This window comes from Lepisma saccharinum, chromosome 2 (genome assembly GCF_977018435.1).
Source record: "Lepisma saccharinum chromosome 2, izLepSacc3.1, whole genome shotgun sequence".
Taxonomy (NCBI): Eukaryota; Metazoa; Arthropoda; class Insecta; order Zygentoma; family Lepismatidae; genus Lepisma; species Lepisma saccharinum.
In genome coordinates, this window is record NC_139230.1 from 180,674,953 (window position 1) to 180,702,046 (window position 27,094).

At 37.6% G+C, this 27,094-nt stretch overlaps 1 protein-coding gene across 3 annotated transcripts in view; it reads right to left on the reverse strand.

Moving 5' to 3' along the window:
* The window catches only part of LOC145984214 (structural maintenance of chromosomes protein 6-like), a 231,437-nt gene that overhangs the window by 155,956 nt on the left and 48,387 nt on the right, over positions 1–27,094 (reverse strand). For all 3 annotated transcript variants that reach the window (XM_083117767.1, XM_083117766.1, XM_083117765.1), the window contains exons 6-7: positions 11,611–11,730; positions 9,954–10,084 (exon numbers count right to left, since the gene is read on the reverse strand). In XM_083117767.1, the coding sequence (XP_082973893.1) occupies positions 9,954–10,084; positions 11,611–11,730 (251 nt within the window). The remainder of the gene's footprint in view (positions 1–9,953; positions 10,085–11,610; positions 11,731–27,094) is intronic.

A 27,094-nucleotide genomic window follows, 5' to 3' on the forward strand; every position in this document is an offset into this window, starting at 1 on the left:
TTTTTCACACTGCTGATAAAAGTTCGATCCAACTGCGTTATCTTTAAAATGCCCATGATTTCCCTTCTGCCACCTGCTGCTCTAACTTCCAGCCGGTCTCATTGTGTTTACGCTGCAGCTGGCGCCAGTGTTTAGTCTAGCGTCTGGAAAGCTCTCGCTTGCCGGTAACTGCAATGACTCATCCAGTGCGAAGGAATAAGCGTCATTGTTTTGAATCTCGCAAAGCCATATAATCCCCGCTTTTCTTCAGAACCATTAGCATGCTGCTGTTAAAAAAAAAAAAAAAAAACGCAATGCTCAATGTAGGAATACGAGAGGAAAAGTTTTCGCGGAGCGAGTGTTTGACCTCCAGAATACTCCTGAAACCTACAATAAATTGTAGATTAATCTGAAAATACGCAAGTTTCGTAAAGCTTGTTTTTAGTTCATTTTATGCTGATGAGCTGAGCGGGATTAAATATACAGTTTAAAGTGGGATCCAAACCAGAGTGATTATCGAGTGCGCCGTGCAAACAGATCGCAAGTTGTGTGTTTACTTTTTCAGAGTGGATTACAATGCAAGTTGAGGAAGAGTTTGAACTGATCCCTGCAAAGGGGGAGGGGGGGCAATTATGAAGTTAACTGAAGCAAAGAATACGTGACTTTTTTTACGATGTCTTTTACAGCCGAAACCAGAACGAAATTTACAGCCCCAATTTTTTTGTTTTTTGCCAGGGAAAGGTTGTGTTCTCTCCCAACAGAATCTTCTCTTACCAGTTAATCCTGTAACGGACAATATTGTAGTGAACTCACATAAAATCCAATATTCATTCTGTCCGATTATCTCCCGTCTCTTGCTTGCGCCAGTGACTACCATCCAGATTCTTCCGAGTTTCACTTCTTGCAGTAAACGAGATTGTTTCCTTTCCCTAGGTCTCCGTGCAAACGAGTTTCTTATGAACTAAAATTGTAAGAATTTCGTGGAAGAGCAACGACTTTGGACAATTAAAAGAAAATACCGTTTTTTAAAAGACTTTTTGCCACAAGATGCATCCCGTGCATAACCGGTTGTATAACTAGGCAGGATAAATGGTGTTAACAGTCTCCTTGGAATCTTTGTGTCCGCGTTAAGCTCCGTGTTCTCATTTTGTGTAACATTTTTTACACTTTCTTTAAAACGTACAATATTATTATATAGTACATATAAAGCTTATTTTCTGAGCTACCACCAAGTATAAAACATCCTTTGTGGGGGGAATTTATACTCTACTTTATTTACACCTGAAAACAGGCGCCATCTTGAAAAGTTTGGATAACTCTGCGATCCGCGCAGGAGACAAAAGAAGTGGGAAGACCGACGATAGATTTGGGAGTCGGATGGCTTTGTCTACGCGGCTGGTCCAGGGATACGTGCCTCCAGGTTACGTTGCCGAACAATAGGATAGGTGATAGGAAGGATGAACCTAACCTACTCACCCACCTTGGGCTTCATTGAACCCACAAAACTACCTGGCTATGCAACCTGGACACACCTATCCCCGTGCAGCTCTACGCTGTCCTCCAGTGACCATTAACATGGAGGATGTCCCCAATAGACCAGCATCCATTCCGAGGAGTGATTGCTGGTTTATCATAGGGACTTTCAGCCTATTTATTCCGGAGCGAGAGGTACGCTTCCCGGACTTACCCGCCCAAATATGAATTGATAAATCAAGATGTTGGAAAGACACATTTAATATTCTGATGTTAACATATTTAACTATACACAAGCACTGCACAAACTTATAGGTTCGTTTTTACACTTAGAACCAACAAATAGGTAACAAAAAGCATGGTACTTACATATCCTGCATTCACCTCATCACACATGGGCCTTAAAACAAACACTTTTCACTCCAACTATAAATGGGGGAATTTCTGGTGGGTTTTCACTAAAAATATAGCGGTATCATAAGACATATGGGTATTGGCTTGCACATGAACTGTTTCAGGGAGCTAAATCACAAAGGATGGACCGAATAATCGTGGATGTCTTTGGATACAAAGCATCATGGTTTCCTGACGGCTCATTGCCCTCACCATGTGGTATTGAAAATTTCCGAATTTTCATGGATATTGGTTTCATGCACTTTAAGGTACTTCAAGTGCTGTAATTCGTCCATATTATACACTACAGGGCTGTTTCCCAGCACTTAGTGGATATTCCACATGTTAGAACACAATGGCTTCTCCTTTGTCCTCTCTCCACTGGCCTACACTGGCCCAAAACTTGGAGCGATGTTAACTATCCTAACTATCAACACAGAGTGAAATCAAGATGGCTTCCTCACATGTTAGAAGCTATCACAGTCTCATTGTCTGGTAGCCACGCCCATGAGGCCATCTGATTGGTCCACAGCACCTTGGGTTACTTGCCTTGATCTAGTACCTAAGGAAATCCAATAGATGGCAGTCCAGTCAGGGCTAGTTCCACTGACTCTCACCAGATGGCTCTGGTGCTGTGAGACCGATTGTCTTTTGTCCAAAAACATCGATTTTTTGATGTTTTTGTGGTTTGTTTGCACATATAATTGTGGTTTGGAGTTATTTTCAGGGAAAGCAAGTTAATTTGTGCTTGCACAAGTGTTATCCTGAAAATATCTGTATTAATAAAAAATTGCATGAAAAGCACATGTGCTCTCTGAATTCTGCTTGTCCACAAAAAGGTTGTCCTTTTGATAACCAATGAATTTTGGTCTGGGGCTTATTATTTACTTAATATTTTGATGTTTTATCATACTTTTACTAATTAGGCCTAATTTCTGTTAATCTTAACATATCTGGGAATGTCCATTCATATTAATTTTACCTGAATTGAATTGGCCTTGTACTTTGGTTGGAGTGGAGTGCTGCCTGTATGTATTGGGGATGTATACCCAACCTTTGGTTGGTTATACATCGAAGTCGTTTAATACGAAGTTGGCATTTTTTGGTCCCTTGAACTTCGTATTAACGAGGTTTTCCTGTATTGCAAGTCTCTCAAGAAGTTTTAAGTCCATTTTGTTTGACTGTTTAACGACAGATGTCCTTAGCGTACGGACTACAAACTTAAAGAGCTTAGTGTTTCACGAAATCATCACTAGATGTCTCTAGCAGTCGAAACAAATGATCCGGCTGCAAGTGAAAGGCAAAAGGTGGGACATGAAAGTAGGATGCCTGATGTTGTGTGCTAAGTGTAGCCAGTTTTATTGTTTTGTTTTGTTAACGTGGTTTTCAGCATCGTCCGGTTGATGATTATATAATCAGCCTGACAGATACCATAGTTGAAAGGTATCGGTCACAGAGTTTCCAAGAAGTAGGTCATAAATGCCAAGTTCCAGATAGATGAAGGTGGACCTGGGATTCCTGTCACCATGTTAACCTGATTGCAAGGGAGGTAAGAGTTTTCCTTCTCGCCTACCGATGGCAGAAACCACATTTGCAAGACGCAGTAAGTTAGAATTCAACTATTGTAACATAGTTCAGAATATCAAGCAAACTTTTCTGTAATTTTGTTAAAGCCAGCATACGAAATCATGCAGTGAAGAGCATGTGTAATAACAAAATGGGCGATGCCGCCATCTTTAAAAATAAAGGATTTGGTGAGATCTGATCAACATTAGGAGACTTTTCGTGTGTCATGATAATATGCGTTACAAAGAATAAGTCCTAAGACATATTCATGTTAGTTTTGTGAAGAATTAATTATGATTTTAAGTGTTGATTGAGTTGGTGTTTTAAGTCCACTTTATGCACAGTAAGGCTAATTGGGACTGGGCCTACAGTTTAAAGTGCGATCCAAACCACTTGTGCCTCCACCGGGTATCAAACCTGGGACCCCTTGATTACAAGGCGGCGACGCTATCACTGCGCCATCGGGGAGGCCCACGATTTTAAGTGTGAAACGGTGTATATGTACAGCTGGTACTGCACATGTGATGCAGGTTCTTCAGTGGATTGAATTTGCAACCAACTAAGCTGTTGTTCTCTTTTGTCTGTATAGCAACTCAGACTAAGACACAAAAGTTGAGCGTGTGGCATTATTTGTTAATAAATGATTCAGAAAATTTAAGCAATTGTACGCTACAGTACGCGAATGTTTAGTAGTATTGTAACATTATTAGCATTACAGTAAATTTTGAAGATAAAATCATTGTGGTGCACCGTAATGTCATTAATTTTGGAGAAAAGAGTAATTGCATTCTGTATAAATTTCTTTTAATAACCTACAATTTAGTTTGAGCAAATATAAAGTTTATTTTAATATTCTACAATTTAGTTTGAGCAAATATAACGTTTGGGTATAAACGTCACGTGACAATTAGCATATCATACAGGCACAGGTCATAGCATATCAGGTACATAATAATTTTGAGTTTATCTGAAAGTATCAATACTTATTATTTTTGCATTCTTTATTCAAATTATTATTATTATTCATTCTACTGGAAAGATTTCACTTCTTTCTTTTGTTGGTATATAATAAAATTATAGTTGTTTGTACACCTACGTTCATAATTCTCTTTAATCAACTTACTCATCACCCATAGTGTTTTCAGTTATTGTTATCTGTATACTAATTTGTGAATTCTCTTGCAGCGAGGAGGGGGGGGATTCTCATACATATTCTGGATATCAATAGCCATTAGTGATTAAAGGCAGGGATGTCTCACCAATTGTATAGGGATGTCTCACCGATTGTATATCTTTCAAGGGGCAATTGGGCAAAATTTGTATTTCATCCAGTTGTGGAAGTTTTTTCTGGTTTATTCTTAAGTATTCTCATAGTGGGTAGTGGGAAGGAAGTTTGCTTCTTCTATTCAATTACATAATGAGATAAACAGTGTGTTCTCAAAGTATTTCGACCACAAAGTTTTAGATTGAGTAAGCCAATGTAAAACAAATATTTTATTGTTTCAAGAGAAAATTTTTCTTTTATTAATTGAAAGTTTACTTGTTGGACTTCCCTCAAGACTGTAACCCTCCAGTCTGTGTTCCTCAGGCTAACGAGGGAGACGTGCGAGAAACCATTGAAGATAAGAAAGTTCAAAGATTGGTTAGTTTTGGGAGGTTGGTGTTTGGATTTGGGGTTTCTCGTAATGCCTGTGGGTTTGGGGTTCACATCACCACCGGAGTGACGACTCACTGACATAGGGCTACTAAACCGACACATCCCTATTTTCACAGCCGAGAAATCCTGCCATTTCGCAGCAACAGGGTAACTCTATTCTCTAGGCTCTCAAAATATTGTGTGACCAGCGAAACAAGTGTTTGTGATGGTTTTCTTTGCGTAGGGAGAGATTTTTGTTTTGAGGTGATTTCAATATTTTTGTTTCCGTCCATAGTGCTATATTATTCATACTGGAAAGATGATTAAAGTTTCATAGCTTTAATCACGTTATTGTAGATAGAATAACGATTCCGAACATATATTGTAGTTGTGAAGATGTGGTGTGGTGTTTGTAGATTTTTTAGGTTACTGTTGTTGATGATGTCCTAGATGCTGAATGTCTTTTTTGTGAAGGACTTTATTCTGAGGATGCCAGTGGTGAATGTGTATCATGTGCCAATCTTTAGGCTCATGTTCAGTCTGCAGGTGCAGAACGTGACATGTACTCTGTGATTTCTGAAAATTACTTTATTTGTGTTGCCATTGAGGACTAAATATGCCAAAGAAATTAGATTTCCTTTCATGTTGATGAAAGGAATTGCTTTATTCTCTAATAGAAACCATTAAAATATTATCACATACATTCGTTTGTGTTGCTTTGTAATTTAATTCCTTATTTAAACAGGTATGTAGATTTAGGAATGCATTTTCTCAGATGGCATGACTGTACCTTTCATGAAAAAACAATTTTGTGAAACAAAATGTTGTTGTAATAGATCTTGTTACACAGCTTATACTTCGACATGGAATTGATGTTCACATTGATGTATTCTACTTCAGAATATTTCTTCTCTACTCTGGGTTAAGGTTAAAAAACAAAATGGTATGTCAGTTTGGTGACTTTCCTCTACATAAAGATGCTTGACGTCCACCCACCCTCCAATTACCAGAGACTTCTAAAACAGCAACTAATTACCAGTTTACAGAGAAAATGGAGATCCCAGACAATCAGATGCATAAATTGAACCTAATAGGTGGCAGTTGAAAGCAGTCAAGTCATCCACCATCCCTCCCCTCGAAAGTGGGGTCACGTTTATCTGCCACAGATTTTCACAGCAGGTCTTGCTTTTTCCTGAGGAGGTCATAATCTTATTTTTTCCCATTATTAAATTATCTTTAACATGTTATACACCCTAAAAAGTCGATTGTGTAGTCATATCTTACTGACACTTCAGTTTCAACCCTTCCTTATGCTTTCCTGCATTTTATATTTTTTTTATTTACGGCCCCCTGAAAAATGTAAAATCCGGGTTCTACTGTACATTCTTTGATTAAGAATGTCATCAAATTATACAGGAGAGGAACTCACATAAATTTTTAACACAACTTCTGTGTATCCTGTACGGGTCAATTGGTTGTCAACCTATTCTGACAGTAAGGTAGGCACTGACCAATTCACTGCAATGTGGAAATCCAGATTCATGGCTGCAGTTATGGTTGGATCTTCAGTGAAAGCACAAAAATCTCATCTGATAACTGATGGTGAATGATTGAATTTATACATTAAGCATCACTGGTTTCATTGCAAATACAAACCCATATATACAAAAGTTTATTTGGATTGAACTTTTAAAATATTTCTTCCTCTTTAAATGGGGGAGTTAAAGGAATTGTGTGTACGGCCATTAGCTCTTTAGTGGTAGAATACTACAACCTCACTCTTCACATCGATGTGTCTGTCAACATTATTTGAATATTGGGATAGCAAATATGTGGTTTTCAGTGGAAAACTTCATGTACAATAAAATAGCAGTGTCTGTTTTGGTTAACATGACATTGTATAACTAGAATTAATTATCTGGTCAGAGAGTGGGGATGTGTATCTTTCAGAGCTGCATTGCAATGTCATAATTAGGGTGTAGATTTTTGCCTTTTTTTATTCCTTTGTAGCAAAAAACATAGGCTTTAATGTTTAAAGTTCATTTCATGGTGTTTGTAGTCCAAAAATGCATTTTTATAGTGTCTATAAATACCTATTTTGAGGGTTAGTGCCTATTTTGCTTAATCATGCCTAGCTTTCCCTACATTGAAGAAGGTAAGCCATTGTCTACACTGAACTGACTGAAATCTGGAATTCGCCAGATTTCAGGGTCTCAAGGGATGTCTTTGATGTTTTTGGAAGGGATGTCTTTGGAAATACCAAACGTCCTTGAATCTGGGTAAGCAAACTGGACAACCTGTTGGTGATTCATACTTGGACAAAACAACGTCAACCCACTCCTTCCCTTTCTCCACCACCCACTCCTTCCCTTTTTCCACCTGAAAGCCTCTAGGAGTCAGTCAGTACTCATCTGCTTTGTTGTGCATGTGAAAGGAGGTAGTCAGTTATGTGTGGAGATATCGTATTCATATGTTTAAAAATGCCAAAGCACAAAGCAGCCAGGAGTGTATTAATCAAAATATGGATTGCTGCAGAAGGTTCTTTTACTGCTGATGGAAAACTTGATTTTTGTTATTTAGCGCTGCTTTTCTCAGTGTTTGGCTAATAGCATCAATGAGGATGAGTGATATGATGAAATTGATGAAGACACACTCACAAGGAACACTCATGCACAGGTTGGGATTCCAACCTGGGACCCCTGGGTTGTAGCCTTGTTGTACTAACCACTGTGCCACGGAGGTCGCCCCCACACGGAAAGTAATTTTCTGTCAAGCTTGTATGAAGCAGAGATGTTTAACTGTTAAATTACTTTACAAATAAACTTTTTTCTTTCACATGGGAAACACGACATGTACCTAGGTTAGGGTGTATCGAAAAAAACTTTTTTTCGAAATATTAAGATGGCTAGTGCAGAAAAGTGGCCATTTGTGACCAAAAACACGTCTGATTTTTTTCAGATTTTTTGGAGGTTGTTTAGGTGGCGTGCATCGACCTTGAAGATTTGATAGTGATTTGGTTATGCAACACGCACAACAATTTCACAGAAATGTCATTATTAGGCTATTTCATGTCTTATTTTCTGCATTATGGTCATTTATTGTTTTGTTTATGGCAAATATGTTACATTCGTGCCTTAGGGGTGGTTTCATATGCTGTTTACGTATGCTTTTGCTAAAAAATTGTCAATTTGAGGCTAAAAACTCCATTTTTTCTATTGATGGTTTCCAATTGGTTTCGACTGTGTTTTATACATAAGTTTTCCGATATAAAAGACTAAATAAAATAGTTTGACTTTCTAATTCCTAACAGTTCCTCAATTACTGTCCAGCGCTTCGCTTATTTTCATAGCTTATTATGCTTTGAAAATAACCCAGAGCACACCACGAGGAGGTGGCTGGACTGCGAGCTCCACCCATGTTGGCAAACATAATTTTACTAAGGGGCAGGCCAAGATTTTCTTCTAGTTTTCTCCTTGAACTTTATAGTCACTTTTTATTCGAAATGTCGGCATATGTTCTCTAGATTCCAATTTCGCTTTGATGTAGCCATCACGTGCGCTGGCGCCGAAAACGGAAGAAGCAGCCTCTGTGATAATTTTCACAAGTCGCTCCACTCCTTGTGTGTGGCAGGGGAAATCTTGAATTTCCGCTATGTTTTGTTTTTAATGTAGTCATCTGCTTCTTCATTTGTAATATTATTCGTCAACGGAGGCTCGTGGAGGGAGCAAGAAGCCGAATCAACCATGTCATAGTATTGGTCTGCATTAAAATTGATGGTTGGTAAAACAAAAGTGCGAATTCTTTTGCCTTTTTTCAATCCTCTTGGTTTCTTAATTCTTTGCCAACCAAGACTTCTTATTTCTGGGTTTTGGTTGGTTATTAAAGCCAGCAGGAGATTTTCAGGATGGGCCAAGAATGCGTTTTGTTGAATGACCGTATTAATCAGATCTCTCAAGTGGAGTGGGAGAAATCGGGACAAATAGATCAAATTCTAGAGGTGTCGGGCTCCGTCAGTTATCGATGGTTTCTTCTTGATCCCAAACCACACCGGTGCATACACCTTCATTATGTAGTATGTGGAATTTTTAAGTGCCTTTCTTACTTTGTAGCATCTTTTTAAAGTGCCTATTTGCATCATTTTTGCTGCCTATTTGAGGGGTTTTTAGTGCCTATAAAACCGCACCCTAGTCATAATAGATTTTTGGGTTTTGGTATATTTCACGAACATTACGAAGTATGTCTGTTGAACCCTTCAAATTTTTCACACAATCATTTTATTCATGAGAACAATACCTTAAAGTTTATTAAGCACTTTTAATGCAGGGTTACTAGAATTATTTACAGTAAGAATGGCGAACAATTCCAAAGTTGATGGTTCGCAATTCTGCTCATGCATTACTGTCTGGTCAGACTGACAACCACTTTAATTAACAATACCAAAGGGAAGACACAATTGCAAAATGCATGCCAAACTGTTGAGAATTTAAAATGTTAAATTTTGTTTAAGTGTTGAGAATGTACATTAATTGTTAAGAATATATGAATTGTGAACTTCCATTTACTAGAGTTCATGTTAGACACTTGAGTTACTAAAAAATTCTAATTACTATTTCTTCGAGAAAAGTATCGGCTGGTATCTGTGATTAAATTCCAGCTGTTAGTTTTGGATACCAATATATTGATATCAGTATGGGCTCAGCAAGATATATAAAACTTTACAGCAGTGGACATGCAATGTTCTGTTGTCCAATGGGCTATGTTTACCAAAATGATATTCCCAGTGCATGGTTATGACACATAATGTTTCTTTTCTCCCCAGAGCCAGTCAAGTACTAGGCAACTCAAGATCAAGAGTTAATCTGTTCCGGCCCATCCCTAACCCATGTATTATCACTAAAATATGTACCTCTGCTGATCTTCAAGTTGCTCTTTCTTCTTACTCATAGCTTCCACCTTTCCTCTGATTTCCTCTTCTTTCTTGTGATGATCATTACAGTCATTCTGCAACTGCAGAAGCTTCTTCTCTGCTTCCATAACCTACGAACACCAAAAAATGAGTTATTAGTTTAAGTTACTTGGAACTAGATCTACCATGTGAAGTCGGATCAATCTCACTGCACCCTACTTCCTCTGGAAATTAAACCCAGAAAGGGCTGAGCTATCAAGTCCATTAGTATATATAATCATAAAAAATAAAAAAATAAATAAATAAATAAAAAAATGCATTACTTTCACTAGCATAATACCAAGATATCAATTCAGTTCTAAGAATTTTGAAAGATAAAGTTTTCTGAAAAAGAATCTAAAAAGAATGTATTGAATCTCTGTCTCTCTCTCTCGCAAGGAAATCTTTCAGAGATAATCTACTCTAAACAAATGTTAAATCTTCGTATCTTTGGTACCCTACAGTGCTTATTGTATTTAACATAGATGTATTGCATGCAGTCAGGAGAAATATAACATTGGCATAACCACCAAAATTATTGCGTTCGGGATGACTGGGTTTTACAAAAACCATCGCCATGTGGTAGCAATTAAGATGGCCTTTTCTTGAAAACTATGCATGATATTTCATTTCTGTCCCTTTTGTTCATTAGCATACACATAAATGTATGACATACTCTAATTACAAAACAATATATCCATTGTTACTATGGAAATTCTGGAATTTGTTTCCATAAGCTGGCAACGATGCCGCTCTAACACATTGTTATTACAATTTTACACAAGAAGTATCAGTGCGTTTTTAACGAAACTTTGCATGGCTGTAGGAATGTAACACTGCTACATACTACATTCTTTTTATACACTTCAGTCTATTGTGGGGATCACAGGAGGCAATTTTTTTTTTTTAAAAAAAAACAATTTTCTTCTTTTTCTTCTTTTTCTTCTTCCTTTAACACTCCTTAATTGAGAGGCACAATGTATAAACATTACCTCCGCTAAAAGCCCTGTTTTTAAGAAAGCAAATAAAACTGATTTCATCTCTCTATGACAATTACTTCTTGGACTACATTTTTTTTTACTTCACAGCAAGTTTGAAAAGGTCCCAACTGCAGAGGCTATCCAAGTATGCGAGGCTCCATCCGCTAGAGGTTAAAGCCATTCTGATTATCTTTTAGTAATTCTTTGAAGATTTTAAAGCAAAACTCTGATAGATTTATGAGGTATGATTGCAATGGAATACTTGTTATGTATTCATTTTTTTGTGTTATTCTTTTTTCCAAAAATGGTGCTATTTAATGCATACTTGGGCTGAAAAGTCATATATTTATCTCATTTTTCTTGTTTGTGATGGAGAGGGAGCAGTACACCATAGGCGGGAAACAGTGAAACTGGACCTAGAGTTAAAAGTGGGAAAAACTATGTGCCTCCAGTGGGTGTTGATCCCAGGACACATTGATGGTAAGAATGGAAAAGATAAACACTCATCCTCTCACCTACCACCCTCTGTAGCATGCATATTGTGTAGAAATCTTTGTATTTTTAAAATTCATAACAGGATTTCCCATAATTAGGTGACTTGTAAACAACACTAGATAAAGTGTGAAAAAATAACTTACCAGAGCCCAGAAATATTCATTTTCCAAAGTTACTTTTTTCTCCCGAATCGACTCTAAGTTCTGGTGAGCATTCCATTTTTTCTGCAGCTTGCGAACTTCCTCTGTGGCAATTTTAGAGTACTGAAAGGAAATGCAATTCATGACTAAGACTCATTTTAATAAGTGCATTGTAATCACTACATTAATTAATTATTATCTTATTTTAAATATACACACTTGTTTCCGACATGCAGGAGTTCACACCACAAAAAAAAATAATAATAATTGAACAATCGTATAGTAACAGAGTGCTGCTCAAGCAACAAGACAAAATTCAAGCATAATTCCAAGTTTTCCAGTGATATTTCACATTTATGTTACAAATGATCAAACTGCATCACCAGGGATACAAATTTATTAAAAATAAAAACTGAGGAGAGCGGTGAAAAAAAATGTTAGATCGGCGGTATATACCAGCAGTGAAATTCTATTTGACACACTCTTTTGCGTGGTGAGAGGAAACAACATGCAAGAAAAAAAAACTATAAATTAAGTTATGTAATCAGCACCTGCTTGTGCCTTATTGAATTTTCAAAGAAATGTTGTAAATACATTACATATTCAAGTCAAACAATGAATCTATCCAGAAAATGGTGAACATGCATTTACCAGGGTGAGTCAAAAGTTTGTTTGCTTTTGCACATAGACATTAAGACTGGAGACACAAGGTGTGATATCAGACTTATTCGGCAAAGTATAGGCCATTCTGTTGTATGGTCTTCTGCCAACATTCCGTGAGAGCCACAATCCCACGACGATACCAGTTGATTGGTTTCGAGACCAAATACTTGCACACTCCTGTTTCCACAGGATCCAATGTGTCGAACTGTCATATTTACAGGAAATGCATGAGAGAATGAAACAAATGGTAATTGGATGGCATGAGATCAGGGCTGTATGGGGGGATGAAGCAAACACTTTAATTTCCTCCAAGTCCTGCAGTTTCTGGGTAACAATTCATGATCGGTGACATGGGGTGTTATTAGCCTGCAACAAGGCTCTCTTCCGATGCATCAATGTTGGGTACCTCTGGAGCATAGCATCATGGATTTGCTGCAGTTGTACAGAGTAAAAGTTCCCATCGACAGCCTGAGCATCCGGTATGAGCTCCCAGAACACTCAACCATCAATATTCCACCATATGCAAAACATGACCTTCCTTTCAACCCATCCCCTTTGAACAAGTGGCATTGCATATTGCCGTGGCTGCAACCAATGCTTACCACCAACAGATATCGTACAGTATGGTATACACCGACGGCGCAGTGGTAGCGTCATTGCCTTGTAATCAAGGTGTCCCGGGTTCGATACCTGGTGGAGGCACAAGTGGTTTGGATCCCACTTTAAACTGTAGGTCCAGTCCCGATTAGCCTTACTGTGCATAAAGTGGACTCAAAGCACCAAATCAATCAATCAAAGTATGGTATACTGAAAATTGGCAAGATTGTAAGTTGCTGACCTTATTCGAGCAAGCGTTCTGGAAACCTCCTCCAACAAAGTGCACTGTTTGGTTGCTAGTGGCAAAATTTCGCAAACGGGGTCGGTGCTGTGTCAGTGTCAAACGCGATCTGGGAGAAAATGATCAGTCACAGACAACGAGAATCCGGAGTTAGTGCTGGAGAAGATTCTGCGCTCTCCGAGGAAAAGTCAGTGACGTATTGTGAAAGAACTGGGTATGAAGATAACATTTGTGCAGACACTTGTCCATGAACTGGGAGCTTTTTCATATCGTATGCAGGTGTGTCATCTGTTATGAGATGTGGACAAAAATGCATGGCATCTATTCTGTGCCCATAATGTGTATGAAGATAAAACGTTACCCTGGATGGTTACGTGAATAAACAAAACAACATGATTTCTGGGATTTGAACGACCTACTGATGTGATAGCATGACCTTTGCACCCAAAAATGGTTACTGTGTGGTGTGCCATCTCCAGTCATGGCATAATTGGTCCCTACTTTATCGAGGATGACCATGCAAATTGACTTACCGTTAATCGAGAGAGGTACAGAAACATGGTTGTCTCAAGGTTTGTGTGTGATCTGAAGCATTTTGTCGAGCTCGAAAACTGTGTTTTAACACACAATGGTTTCAGCAGGATGGAGTGACAAGACATTTGGAACATGTACAGTAACTTAGCCTTCTGGTCTGTTCAGCTGTGTTGATACATGTAACGTCTTCATGTTCATTATAAGTTACATTAATACCACTAGCATGCAGTGACCATTTAAATAGCCGAAGCACTAAATATATAATTTTTAAATAAAGGGGCAGGCTTGCTTTGATAAAAACACCGCACGTCACTGCTTTGTGGCATTTTAGTCTTTCACGGGCTCCGCAAAAATGCCTCTAAACACTTTCAGGGAGTCTAAGTATCCTGGGAATTATGCAAAATTCGAATTGCATTCCGAAGCAGTGCTACGGTAGTTTACCTTGTATGCACGGCACTGATTAATACCTAACAAATAAAGAAAACGATATGTATTTCAGTATACTTCTTTGCATACCTGCATCTCCGCTGTTACTGACTGTGTACAATGTTGCCAACTTTCGGTATACTTCTTTTCCAGCCATACTGTAGAAAGATCCACTTTTCATCACCTGTGACAATTAATTCCATGCCAAAAACTGTAGTCACATGGATTTTGTAGCAATTGTTGTCGTTCAGCCTGTTGTGGTGTTAACTCATGGGGAACAAGTCGAGGCCATCAAGAGGAAAAACCCATTTGGTGAAGAGAGCAAACCATGGTGCTTTGGGATGATCCAACCTGTTGTGCCAGTTGCCATAAACAGCTGTCACGTGCTGTAGCAGGGCATCTGCATCGATGGCACCGGGTCTCGCACATCAGGGCTTGTCTTCCACACTCATGTCCCCAGACAAGAACCGCTTGAACCACTTCTGTGCAGTGCTCTCACCTTCCACCACGCAAATTTCCCTCGCAGCTTTCACCCCTTATTTCAATAATGTCGTAACAAGATACACAGGACCAATTTGTCGACCTCCATGATGGACTGCTGTAATTGCACTGTGATTTCTTGAAATACATTGTGCCTGTGTGAATGTATGTACCTGGTAGCATGCATGTATGCCCACCCACTTAGGTTTCCAGGCTCACTCTCTCGCTTCCACTGTTTCCCATGTGAAAAAATTAATGAACTTTTGACTCAAACTGGTAGTTGCATTTCAGACACAAGCAACAGGTGACATATGTCTCTTGGTAAAAAACCTTCATAAATAATCAAACTGACACAACAAGTTGCATGTGTTGCTCAGAATGAACCATTTTCTCAATATGGTGGTGCATCGTGTCACCTTGGTCTGTTAGTGCATGCACATGAATGTTTCGTTTGTTTGGACCCCCGTCACTTGAGGATTTCACCAATCAAGCTCAGGCCTCTGCAGTCTACAGAGTCTGCAGGCCTCTACACTATGGTGTGAAACACTGTTGTTGATTGGCTCAATCTCAAGCTACATGTCTCTCACGTCACTTGTCACCTCAGTCTGTTGTTTGTGCATTCATGGTGAATACCATATTTACTCATGTATAAGCGCACTTTCTTCCAATTTTTTCCCCACAAAAAACTGTGGTGAATTTCCATTCAAAATGGCGACACTAACGTGCAATGTGGTTGAAAAAAGGTCATCACAGAATGAAGGAACATTATGATTTTTGTGGTATTTTGGATGAAAGAAAAGATGAGGGAAAAGAAAATGTGTTACTGGCCAAATAATAACCTTTTGTGTCCCAAGCATCTTGAACGAGATGCTGTGTCAAGGTCGTAGTTTTTTGGCTAGAATTTCGATTTTTTTAATATATTGTTCCTAACACATGTTAGGAATGTTTTTAGAAAAGAAGAAATGTTTTTTTTTGCATTATTTTCTTGTCTTCATGAAAATGGAGGGGGAAAGGTACTTATCTTTTGCCGACAAAAAAAGAGAAGAAGAAAAAGAAGAAGAAAAAGAAGAAGAAAAGGAAGAAAAAAGAAGAAAAGGAAGAAAAAGAAAAAAATAAGAAAAAGAAGAAGGAAAAGAAGAAAAAGAAAAAGAAAAAGAAGAAAAAAAGAAGAGAAGGAATTAAAGGAAGAAAAAGAAGTAAAAGAAAAAGGAAAAGAAGAAAAGAAGAAAAATAAGAACAAGAAGAAAAAGAAGAAAAAGAAACACAAGAAGAAAAAGAAAAGGAAGAAAAAAGAAGAAAAAGAAGAAAAAGAAAAAGAAGAAAACAAGGAAAAAAGAAAAAGAAGAAAAAGAAGAAGAAAAAAGAAGAAGGAAAAGAAGAAAAAGAAAATAGAAAAAGAAGAAAAAGAAAAAAGAAAAAGGAAAAAGAAAAGAAGAAAAAAGACGAAAAAGAAGAAGAAAAAGAAAAAGAAGAAAGAAGAAAAGAAGAAAAAGAAGAAGAAAAGAAGAAGAAGGAAAAAAGAAGAAGAAGAAATTCTTGAACTTGGATTATACTGCACATTATATACAAGATATAATATTTTGTCACTTTTCCCCATCAAAAACCAGGGTGTGCATTATACACATGGAAATGGCATACTGAACGTAATGAGCAACAATTTTTCAAAAATTAAAATCCATCAATACACACAAACGAAGTAAATCATCGCAAAATACAGCATAGTGTGATGTCATTAGCTTCAATCGTGTGAGCACAGGCAGTTGTTTATGGTTGACAGTGATGTTTCCTTTCAACAATGTGCTGTGATTGAATTCCTTGTTAGAGAGAGAATTCCAGCTGCTGAAATTCACAAGACTTCAGTGTGTGTATGGATATGTATGCATGGGTGGTAGCAGTGTTAGAAGATGGGTGAAACATTTTAAAGATGAGCCTCGGAGCGGTCGCCCATGAACTGCCTCCATGGAACGCAACATGGAAAGAGTTGACAGCATCATTAAAGAAGATGGACGGGTCACTGTGGATACAATTGCAGCAATGCTTGAGATAGGACACAGTGCAGTGCAGGAAATGATTGCAACGTTAGGCTATCGAAAAATTTGTTGTCACAGGGACCCACGTTTATTGATGGTAGACCACAAAGTGAAGCAAAGAATGTGTTCAGAGATATTACAATGAAGACAATGATTTTTTATTGAGTATTGTGACGAGATTGGTAGTGGCCGCGGTGGCTCAGTCGGTAACGCGTCTGACTACCATGCTCAAGGTCCCGGGTTCGATCCCCGGCCGGTTCAAATCCGGGAACTTTTCTAACGGTGGAAGCGGCCCCGGCGCCAACCCAGCGTCGAATAACATGGGTACCTGGGGGAAACCCTGGGGGGTAAAGGCGGTCAGGGGCGTGATGCTGATCACATCACCTTCACTCACGACCGGATCAAGAAAGTGTGGGGCGTTACCCCCACACCCCCTATACGCCTTCATGGCGTGGTGCTATGCACAGGGAAACACTTTACCTTTTTTTACCTTTGACGAGACTGGTGATGAAAGCTGGTTCCATCATTATGAACCGGAAACAAAGCGGCAGAGCATGGAATGGCACGATTCCACATTGCCAGCAAAAAAGAAAGCAAAGACAGTGCCATCTGCTGGCAAAGCTATGGGCACAGTCTTCTGGGATGTAGAGGTGTGCATTCTGGTTGAATTTCTTGAAATTGGGGTAACCATAAATGCTCGTCATTATATCCAAACAATACAAGATTAAGCATGCCTGCCTGCTCTCTGCTCAGTTCACCAGAGAGGAAATTCGGAAAATGGGGTGGAAACTTCTGCCTCACCCTCCCTACAGTCGCAACATTGCACCCTCCGACTATCATCTGTTCGGTTTTTTAAAGGAAAAGTTACAAGGCCAACACTACCAGATGACGGAGGACATAGCAATGCATCAGTGTCTGCAAGCAGCTGGAATGGAGTTCTACCGTAAGGATATTTTCAAGCTTCCAGAAACGTGGGAAAATACATGGAATGAAAGAATCTGTAGATTATGATGTAGTATGTTTTTCATTAATAAAACCAAGACTCTGTTCATGAAAAATTGTTGCTCATTACGATCAGTATGCCCCTCGTAGATTGGGACCTTGATTATTTACAAATGTGACAACATCGAAAAATGTTAATTGATGCAACATGTGCATAGTAATAATAATAGCATAGTGTAATAATGCTCATGAATGACAGATGGAGACTCAACAGACAGGTGACTCTGGAAGGTTCTGCCATTGGCTGGGCTTCTGTGCTGGTCGAGCGAGAAGTTTAGCGTGGCAGATCCTTGCCGATTACGAGAGACTTCTGACGTACTGGACACTGGCTGGACAGGCTGAGTATATTGCATTACAGTCTATCGCCCTTTATAGGCCCTCATGGCCGGGTGTAATTTACCTAAACTCTATTGATTTATTTTGAGTTCTTAAAAGTGCAAGAAAAGGAAATTGTTTTAGTTTAGATTTTTTGGTGGATTGCTCCAGGTCATGTTGGCTGTGGGGGGTTTTGGGCTGGGTTGCGATTTGCTCTGACTCGTGTAGCCTTTACTTACTGACTGCTGACTATCAAATGGGACAAATTAAACTAGGTTAACTGGGAGATAATCCATAGACATTTCTGTTGAATTAATTGTATTTGGAAAGTATAAGTACTAATATGTATTGTAATAAATATTGGGTTAACGAATATTAAGTTCCAATTGTATACTTTAAGTACCTAATATATAATCATCCACTGCGCCGATAAGACAATCCTCATCTCACTTCTTTGGTATTAAAGGGGAAACAAGAGACGTAGAGGATTATAAGAGCAGAGCATGGTTCCATGCTGGTTCTGTCTCTGGTACTTGTGTACAATTGGGTATCAATATATCAATATTTCCAGTTTGGTTAGACTGTAAAATGGTGCTGTAATATGGCTCGGAATTATTATACAGTAGATATTACGGGAACAGTGGATGGGAGGAATTTTGTTCCGCCTTTTCCCCCAACTTTCTTCAACTCGTAGAGAACATTCTGCTTCGCAGTTGTTAAATGAATTTGTTGGAACCTTTCAACACACTCCTGAAAATGCCCAAGGACGACAAAGGGAGGGGGAAGATGTAGAAACGTACGTAAAGGTACCTTGTAAACCCCGGTGGGTGAATAAACGCCCAAGTAAGTCTTTGGAAAGTTCGTCGTCGTCTGATGAAGACGAACGAGTATTATATAATAGGTCCGATTTGAGAAAGTTAAATATGGAAATGGCCAAAGAAAATTTGACTCAATTAATAGCTACCGTACCTATAGTTAAGGAAATTAATGCTGAAAGCCTGTATAGATTTTTGTATGTATTGCAGGGGAAAAATGTTTCCTTCTCACGAGATTATGCTCGCAGTTTTACCAAAATTAAATACTGAAATGGGTAAATTATGGATGAAATGTATAATTGAAAATATCCCTTGGAATGATGTATTTCAAATGATCTTAAATAAGTATGCAACTTCTATTGGGAGGCAGTATTTATGTAATAAGTATGTAATGGGTAATCAAAGAGACTATGAAACTCCATTAGAGTATTTAGAAAGTAGAATTCGAGCTGCTAAGATTTTGCAGTATGATATTGATGAAAGTACATTTGTAAGTTATCTTGTGGATAGACTTAAACCTCAGTATTCCCAAAAATTGTATCTAAAGGGGATACCTAATACTTTAAATGAATTGCAGAACGAGTTGAAAGTTTTAGAAAAACTTTCTTATTTGTCCAAGGATTTTTGGGGATTGCATAATATGGAACGTCAATTCAAGGCTAAAGGTCATGCATTCAAAGAATATACGCCCAAATATTGTCGTAAATGTTCAGCAAGTGATCATTTTGAGCGATGGTGTCCGATGCAGGTGAGAGGTGCTCAATTTGCTTTGCAAGGATCACGTAGTGACATAGGACCCAGACAAGGTGGTGAAACTAAAGTGACTGCTGTGTTTGTTGACTGTAAAATCAATAATCTGAATTCATTGGCATGTTTAAATTCTGCGTCAACATATAGTTTAATTAGTGAAAGTCTCTTAGAACGAATAAAGACTAGGGGAACTGTTCGAGAATGGGATCTTGATATGCAAGTGATAGTTGGTAACAACAACCTTATGAATATTAATAAAGGAGTTATGTTAAATGTTGGTCTTGGAAATTTATCGTGGACCCCAAATTTTCATGTTTGCAAAAACATGCCTCTGGACTTAGTGCTTGGTGTGAGATTTCAGAAACAGTGCCACATGGTGATTAACTATTTAGAACAAATTGTTGGTTTTTCCGGAAGTGATGAGAAAATCCCTATTAAATGGACCTCTGAAAGCTTATGCAAAAATTTTCGTGTTTTACAGAATATAGGTCAAAGACAAAGACAAGATCATCCTTCATTTCCTGTACGTTCTCCTGCCCAGGGTTCAGCCAGCACGGGCCGAGGAGTCGGAGCTCGGTCTTATCAGCACACGAGAACTGACCAAGGTCAACATGAAGCTTTCCAGCAGGCAGCAGGTGCGAACCAGGAAAACTTCGTCAGAAATGTAAACAATGGTGAGAACTCCTTTCGGAGCCAGTCCAGGACTTCGTGGAGGCCACGAGAGAGAAGGCGTGGACTCGAATCCAGAGCTTTTGATGTTTCTGGTGCATCTTTTGGACAGTTTGCATTAGAGGATACTGAACAACAGTTATGTAAGTTGAAAAGTGAATTTTCTGATGTTATTACTTCTAAGCTAGGACGTTTAAAGAACTTTTCGTATAAAATTAAATTATATGATAATGTTCCTGTACATCGGAGTCCATATTTTGTTCCACCATCTAAACAACAGGAACTAGATGGAGTGATTACTGAATTATTAGAACAAAACATTATTGAAGCATCTTCGTCACCGTACGCAGCACCTTGCTTTGTAATTCCTTCTTCAGGGGGAACTAAAAGACTTATTTGTGATTATTCTGCAGTGAATAAGAAAATAATCTATGATGCGCACCCAGTGGCAAATATGGAAGAAACTATGGCTCAATTGAGTCAGGGGAGAGTATTTTCTGTTATTGATTTGAAAAGAGCGTTCAACCAGGTAAACTTGGATGAATCTAGTAGAGATGTAACAGCCTTTGTAACTCCCAATAATCAGTATAGATATAAGGTCATTCCATTTGGCATTAGTATTGGGCCAAGTTGCATGTCATGAGTTATGAACCAAGTTTTTCATGATTATAAGGGAAGGTTTTTACATTTATTTTGTGATGACATAATTGTTCATAGTGCTAATGAGAAAGAACATCTGGAACATTTACGTTTAGTACTGCAGAGATTACGAGAATATGGGTTAACTATTTCCCCCAAAAAAAGTTGTTTTTTGAAAAGGAGAATAAAATTCTTGGGATTTATTTTGGGGCAAGGAAAGTGTGAAATGGATCCAGACAGAATTGAAGCTATTCAAAATCTCCCTTCTCCTAGAAATTTAAAAGGATTATTAAGATTATTGGGTACCTTAAATTTTTATTCTGAATTTATTCCAGAGTATTCTACTGTGGTAGCACCCTTAAATGAAATTCGAACACCCAAAATAAAGTTTCATTGGGGTTCTAGGCAACAAGAGGCACTAGAAAAAATGAAAACTCTATTTAGAGAACATGTAATTTTGAAATTGCCCGACTTAAATAAACCGTTTGTTATTCAATGTGATGGGTCCTTGAGAGGATTCGGCTCTTGTCTTTTGCAAGCTGATGAAAATAATAATCTGAGACCAGTGGCGTTCTTTTCTAAAAGATTAAAGGAAGTTGATAGAAAACGAACAATTTATGAGATTGAACTTATAAGTTTAATGCAACCCATATCACGTTTTGAATACTGTTTGAAAATTCAGCCTTTTATTATTCAATTAGATAATATGAGCCTTAGTTATATGGTTAAACAATCTCGGAAATATTCCAAATATGCGAGATGGATGGAGAAACTCTCTTGTTATAAGTTTGAAGTGGTGCACATACCCTCTAAGCAAAATGTGACTTCTGATTTATTATCTCGTATGTATGATTGGAGAGATTATCACACGGAAGAATTAGATTCTGATTATGTTAGTAATGTTAATTTGGCCATGTTGGTAAACCCATTTCATGCCGATACCTTGAAGAAAGAAATGTTGAAAGATCAGGAATTGGCCAATATTATGAGACAAATGGAGCAAGGTATAAATTTCCCAAATTATAAATTGCATCGAGGTTTCTTATACAAAAGAACTAAAGCCAAGAATTTTCCTTATAGGATATGTGTACCAGATAATTTGAAACATCCTTTAATATTATATTATCACACTATTATGCGAACAGGATCTCATGGTAATTGGTTGAAAACACTTAAGCGTCTACAGAGACACGTTACTTGGGAACATATCTCTCAGGATGTTAAGGATTTAGTTCAATCTTGTGATGTATGTCAACGAGCTAAGTGTAAAAACACAACCCCTGAAAATATATTAACGTCTGAAATTGTAACAATTCCTATGAAAAGGTTGTACATAGATATTTGTGGACCATTACCTGTCTCTAATGGTTATAAATATATTTTTGTTCTGGTAGATGGAGCCTCAAAATTTTGTATATTTGAGCCTATTAGGAAATTGAGTTCAAGGGTATTGATTGATAAATTAGATCATATATTTTTGACTTATGGCTATTGTTATGAGATTGTATCAGACAATGCGTCATATTTTGTATCAGATGCATTTACCAGTTATTTATTTAACCATGGAATTCAGCATATTAGATTATCTGTTGGCAATCCTCAGGCCAATTTAAGTGAAAGATACATACGTACTTTGAAAACTGCCTTGAGATGTTATTATTCAGCAGATCAAACTAAATGGCATGAAGGTTTGAAAAAGATACAGTATAGTTTAAATTGTTCATACCATCATACATTGAAGTATACTCCGTCGGAATTGTTTTTAGGAAGACAATTGTGGGATCCATTGGAAATCCAATGGCAATTATTTGATATGGATTATAATGTGTCAAAGGGTACTATGCAAGATAAATGGAAAAACGCTATTAGAAATATGCAAAGGGAATGGGAAAAGAGAAAACAATTGTATAAGAAACGATATGCTCCCATAACGTTTCAAGTCAATGACAAAGTATTGATTAGGACTAAGATTAAATCTTCCTTAGAGGACAAGATAACTAAAAGGCTTTCTAATAAGTACGAGGGTCCATATTTTATAAGTAAATTTCTAACAGAGAATTCAGTTCTGGTTAAGAAAGTTGATGATGACAAGGTATGTTCCAAAGTACACGTACATAAATTGAAAAGATATTTGGAGCCCAGGAGAGGCAATAATAGGTAATTTTATACATGGATCGACAAGATCTCTGACTATGTAAGGTTAATTAAGGATTCTCCCATTATATAAATGTAAATTATTGTAGATTTGGTGTAGGTTGCCTGTATTATAGTAAGAATGAATGGTTTATGGTTGTAAACTTGTACTGGTACCAGTTTGTTTTCTTTTTCTTTTTGAATATTTACAGGCGATGGAGTTGGAGGGATGACATGCGCAAACCCCTATAACTATTACGAAACCTTGCTCTAAAGCTTGAAACTTGGTTATGTAAGAAGAGTATGTTTGAAATGTGAATTCTAAAAAGATATGTGTAACTAGTAGTACACTATGTGCTAGGAAATTGTAATTTTTGGGGGAGAGGTTGTTTTGTAAGCCCATAGTGTAATATTGCTCATGAATGACAGATGGAGACTCAACAGACAGGTGACTCTGGAAGGTTCTGCCATTGGCTGGGCTTCTGCGCTGGTCGAGCGAGAAGTTAAGTGTGGCAGATCCTTGCCGATTACGAGAGACTTCTGACGTACTGGACACTGGCTGGACAAGCTGAGTATATTGCATTACAGTCTATCGCCCTTTATAGGCCCTCATGGCCGGGTGTAATTTACCTAAAGTCTATTGATTTATTTTGAGTTCTTAAAAGTGCAAGAAAAGGAAATTGTTTTAGTTTAGATTTTTTGGTGGATTGCTCCAGGTCATGTTGGCTGTGGGGGTTTTGGGCTGGGTTGCGATTTGCTCTGACTCGTGTAGCCTTTACTTACTGACTGCTGACTATCAAATGGGACAAATTAAACTAGGTTAACTGGGAGATAATCCATAGACATTTCTGTTGAATTAATTGTATTTGGAAAGTATAAGTACTAATATGTATTGTAATAAATATTGGGTTAACGAATATTAAGTTCCAATTGTATACTTTAAGTACCTAATATATAATCATCCACTGCGCCGATAAGACAATCCTCATCTCACTTCTTTGGTATTAAAGGGGAAACAAGAGACGTAGAGGATTATAAGCAACATGCTGTGAACACAATATTTTCATCCAGTCGAAATCACGAAATAACGCATTTATTTGGCATAAAATGTGAACTGTATTTTTTGTGCATCAACACATTTTGTGCTTTAAAATGAAAAAAAAACATGAAAATTCACCGCTTGTGTTTTATGCTTAAAGAATAAATATACCACATTTACGGATGTATAATGTGCACACCTTCAAAAATTTTGTGAAAAAGGAAACTATGGTACATCTGCAGGGTGGCTACAAACAAGCAGAAATGAAATTCACTGACTTTTCCAGGTTTGCCAGGACAAAATTTACATTTTTCCCTGACAATTACAAACTAAACTAAATCGATGTTTCTGCAAATGGAAATAATAAACTCACACAGATCCAAATTGCAAAATAGTGAATTTCACAATTCACAAGCTAGAGAAGGATTATGAAATTTTATTATATGTAGTAAGTTTAAAATAAAATACTTGATTATTTTTTAAGTTACAACCAAAAGAGATTAGAGTGAAGAATGATTGCTTAAGAAATACATTTTGTAATTTATCAGTCTCCTTATACATTCTCGGTATTATATATTGATATTTCCACTAAGGTTTGGAACCCTCTGCTTGCAAGAACCATGAGTGCGAACTCATTTTTCGATGCATAAAGCTACTTCTCTCTTCTCTGTAAAGCAAAAAACAACTCTTGCATATAAGTGAAACAATTGAATTGTACAAAAGAAAATGTCATATTTCCTTACATTATTAATGGGATTTCTGCTTCAGTACAGTATATCCAAATGAAGTACTGTGAAACTGACAACATGCAGTTATACCATTATTGCTGACTAAAAGGGTATATAGGTATTAGAAATTTAACGCCAGGAATTTATAGAATTGCATTGTATTTAGCTAACCATACATTAAAACAGGAACACTCTGTTAATAACAGCTTCTGAAAGTTCATAAATATGAGGGGCGTCCTGAAGAAAGTTCCAATGGTGCCTGTACACAGCACTAGTAGACGTAGAGTGACACATACATGCGAGCAGGAAGAAGTGTTAAGTTTCCCAAAATTCGCGTTTTTGTTTTAGAACATTTTTTTGTCAAATATACCAAAACTTATACTTCCATTGTGTTTCTTAAATTGTAGGTCACATGGTCTACGTATTTTCGTGACAGTTTGATATGTTGGAATAGATTTTTGAGGAAGTAAAAGTAAAGTGCTCCCCTGTTCTTAGCACCAAGCCATGAAGGCATATAGGAGGTGTGAAGTTAGGACCCAACACTTTCTTGATCACGGCCGAAGGTGGGGGTAATGTGATCAGCACTATGCTCCTGGCTACCTTTATCCCCCAAAGTTTCCACTAGGTACCCGCTTGATACAACGCTGGGTGGGCGTCGGAGCAGTTTGAACAGGTGGAATAGATCCCGGTTCTTCCCCGCAGGGGATTGACCCCGGGTCTTTCGCATGGTAGTCAGATGCCCTAATGAATGAGCTCCATTATTTCTAGCTCGACAAATGCCGATGGTGCGCACTTAGCTTGGTAATTCAAAACACATGTTGCGCGACAAATATGGAAGATGCGGCTCCGTGTGACGGTAGATACGCATTCAATCTCCTGTTAGAACCCAGCCACTTTGCTCTGTGATGCAAATTGTTTTGATAGAAGTTAAAAAATCGTGGGAAATACGTTACCCCACACCCCCTATACGCCTTCATGGCGTGGTGCTATGCACAGGGGAACACTTTACTTTACTTTAGGGAAATACATGACTTAATGTGGCTGTCGGAATTATTCTATGTATAAGCATTATAGTTTACTCTTGAATAAAATGTTGGGAAACTTGTACGTTCTATGTACACAAATATGGCATTTTGTTTCTTTAATCCTAGAATAAGACAAGAATGTTAAATTTCACATAATTTTTTTATGGTTTTTAGGACATTTTATTAAAAAAATCGCTAAAAACACCAACGATTCGCATTTTATGCCAAATTCGCGTAACTTCGCTATTTCGAATGGGCAAAAAATGTGTCCAGACATCAATGCACATTCATAAACACAACTTCGCAGCAATTAACTTGTATTCACGGTTTTCGCGTTTGCGAAAAATCAAGGTCCCTACTAAATGGAAATTACTTTCTGGGCACCCCTCGTATAAATCAGTAGATGAAAAGTGAAAATTTAGAAGGGCTGGCAGAGTAAAGTCAATTCTTGAAGAAAGTGATATGCTTTTATGATTGAATGATTCGAGTAAATATGATATTGAAATATTTATGTATTTATTATTAGTATTTTATTTCATAATATTGGACATTACCTTCACTCAGTAAAGATTAATGACCATCTCTCACGAGTTTAAGCAGATATAACAGAGAGTGGCATTAATTTCATTGCAATACTAGTGTTACAGTAAATTTGAGGTTGGGAGCATGCAGTTGCCAAAGTTTTATAACGTTCATCAATGCAGAATTATGTTTCACTTTTTGGTGATAGTATTCATTATACAGTATATCCCATTTCGTTGGGTTCTTCTTGATATCTAAGAATAGTGAACAATGTCATTGGAGACATATGTTAACTTGTGCGAAAACAGTAATACGTAAGGATGATGAAAGAAAACTTTTGTAAGCACTGCTACATTAAAAAGGGTGAAATGAGCCAGAAGAGTAATAAAATTCCATCAGCATGTGATTTTTGTTGAATGTTACAGTCCAAAGACATCCACCAAAAATCAATTCCATACGAGTGCCATGCATGCAATTTCTGTTGCATGTTGTAGTGAGATACTTTGTCGGGTGGCGACATTCGACAAAAATCTTACGTATCAGTGGAGCCTATTTGTTTACATGTTCCTTCAGTTTGTCCAAAAATGCCTTACTACGACATCCGACAACTATCGGACAGCGCCACCCGCTCCCATCCCCTCCATCTGTTGACAGTTCTGCCCCCTTACTACTCCCATATGGACAAGAAAAAATGGTAATTCAATGCATTTTCCATGGAAATTTTTCTGCCCCTGTAGGAATATATATATATATATATATATATATATATATATATATATATATATATATATATATATATATCTCTGACATTTCCCTGACTTTTTTTCACACCTCAAATTCCCCGACTTTTCCCAGTTTTCCAGGTTCTCCAGGTCTGTC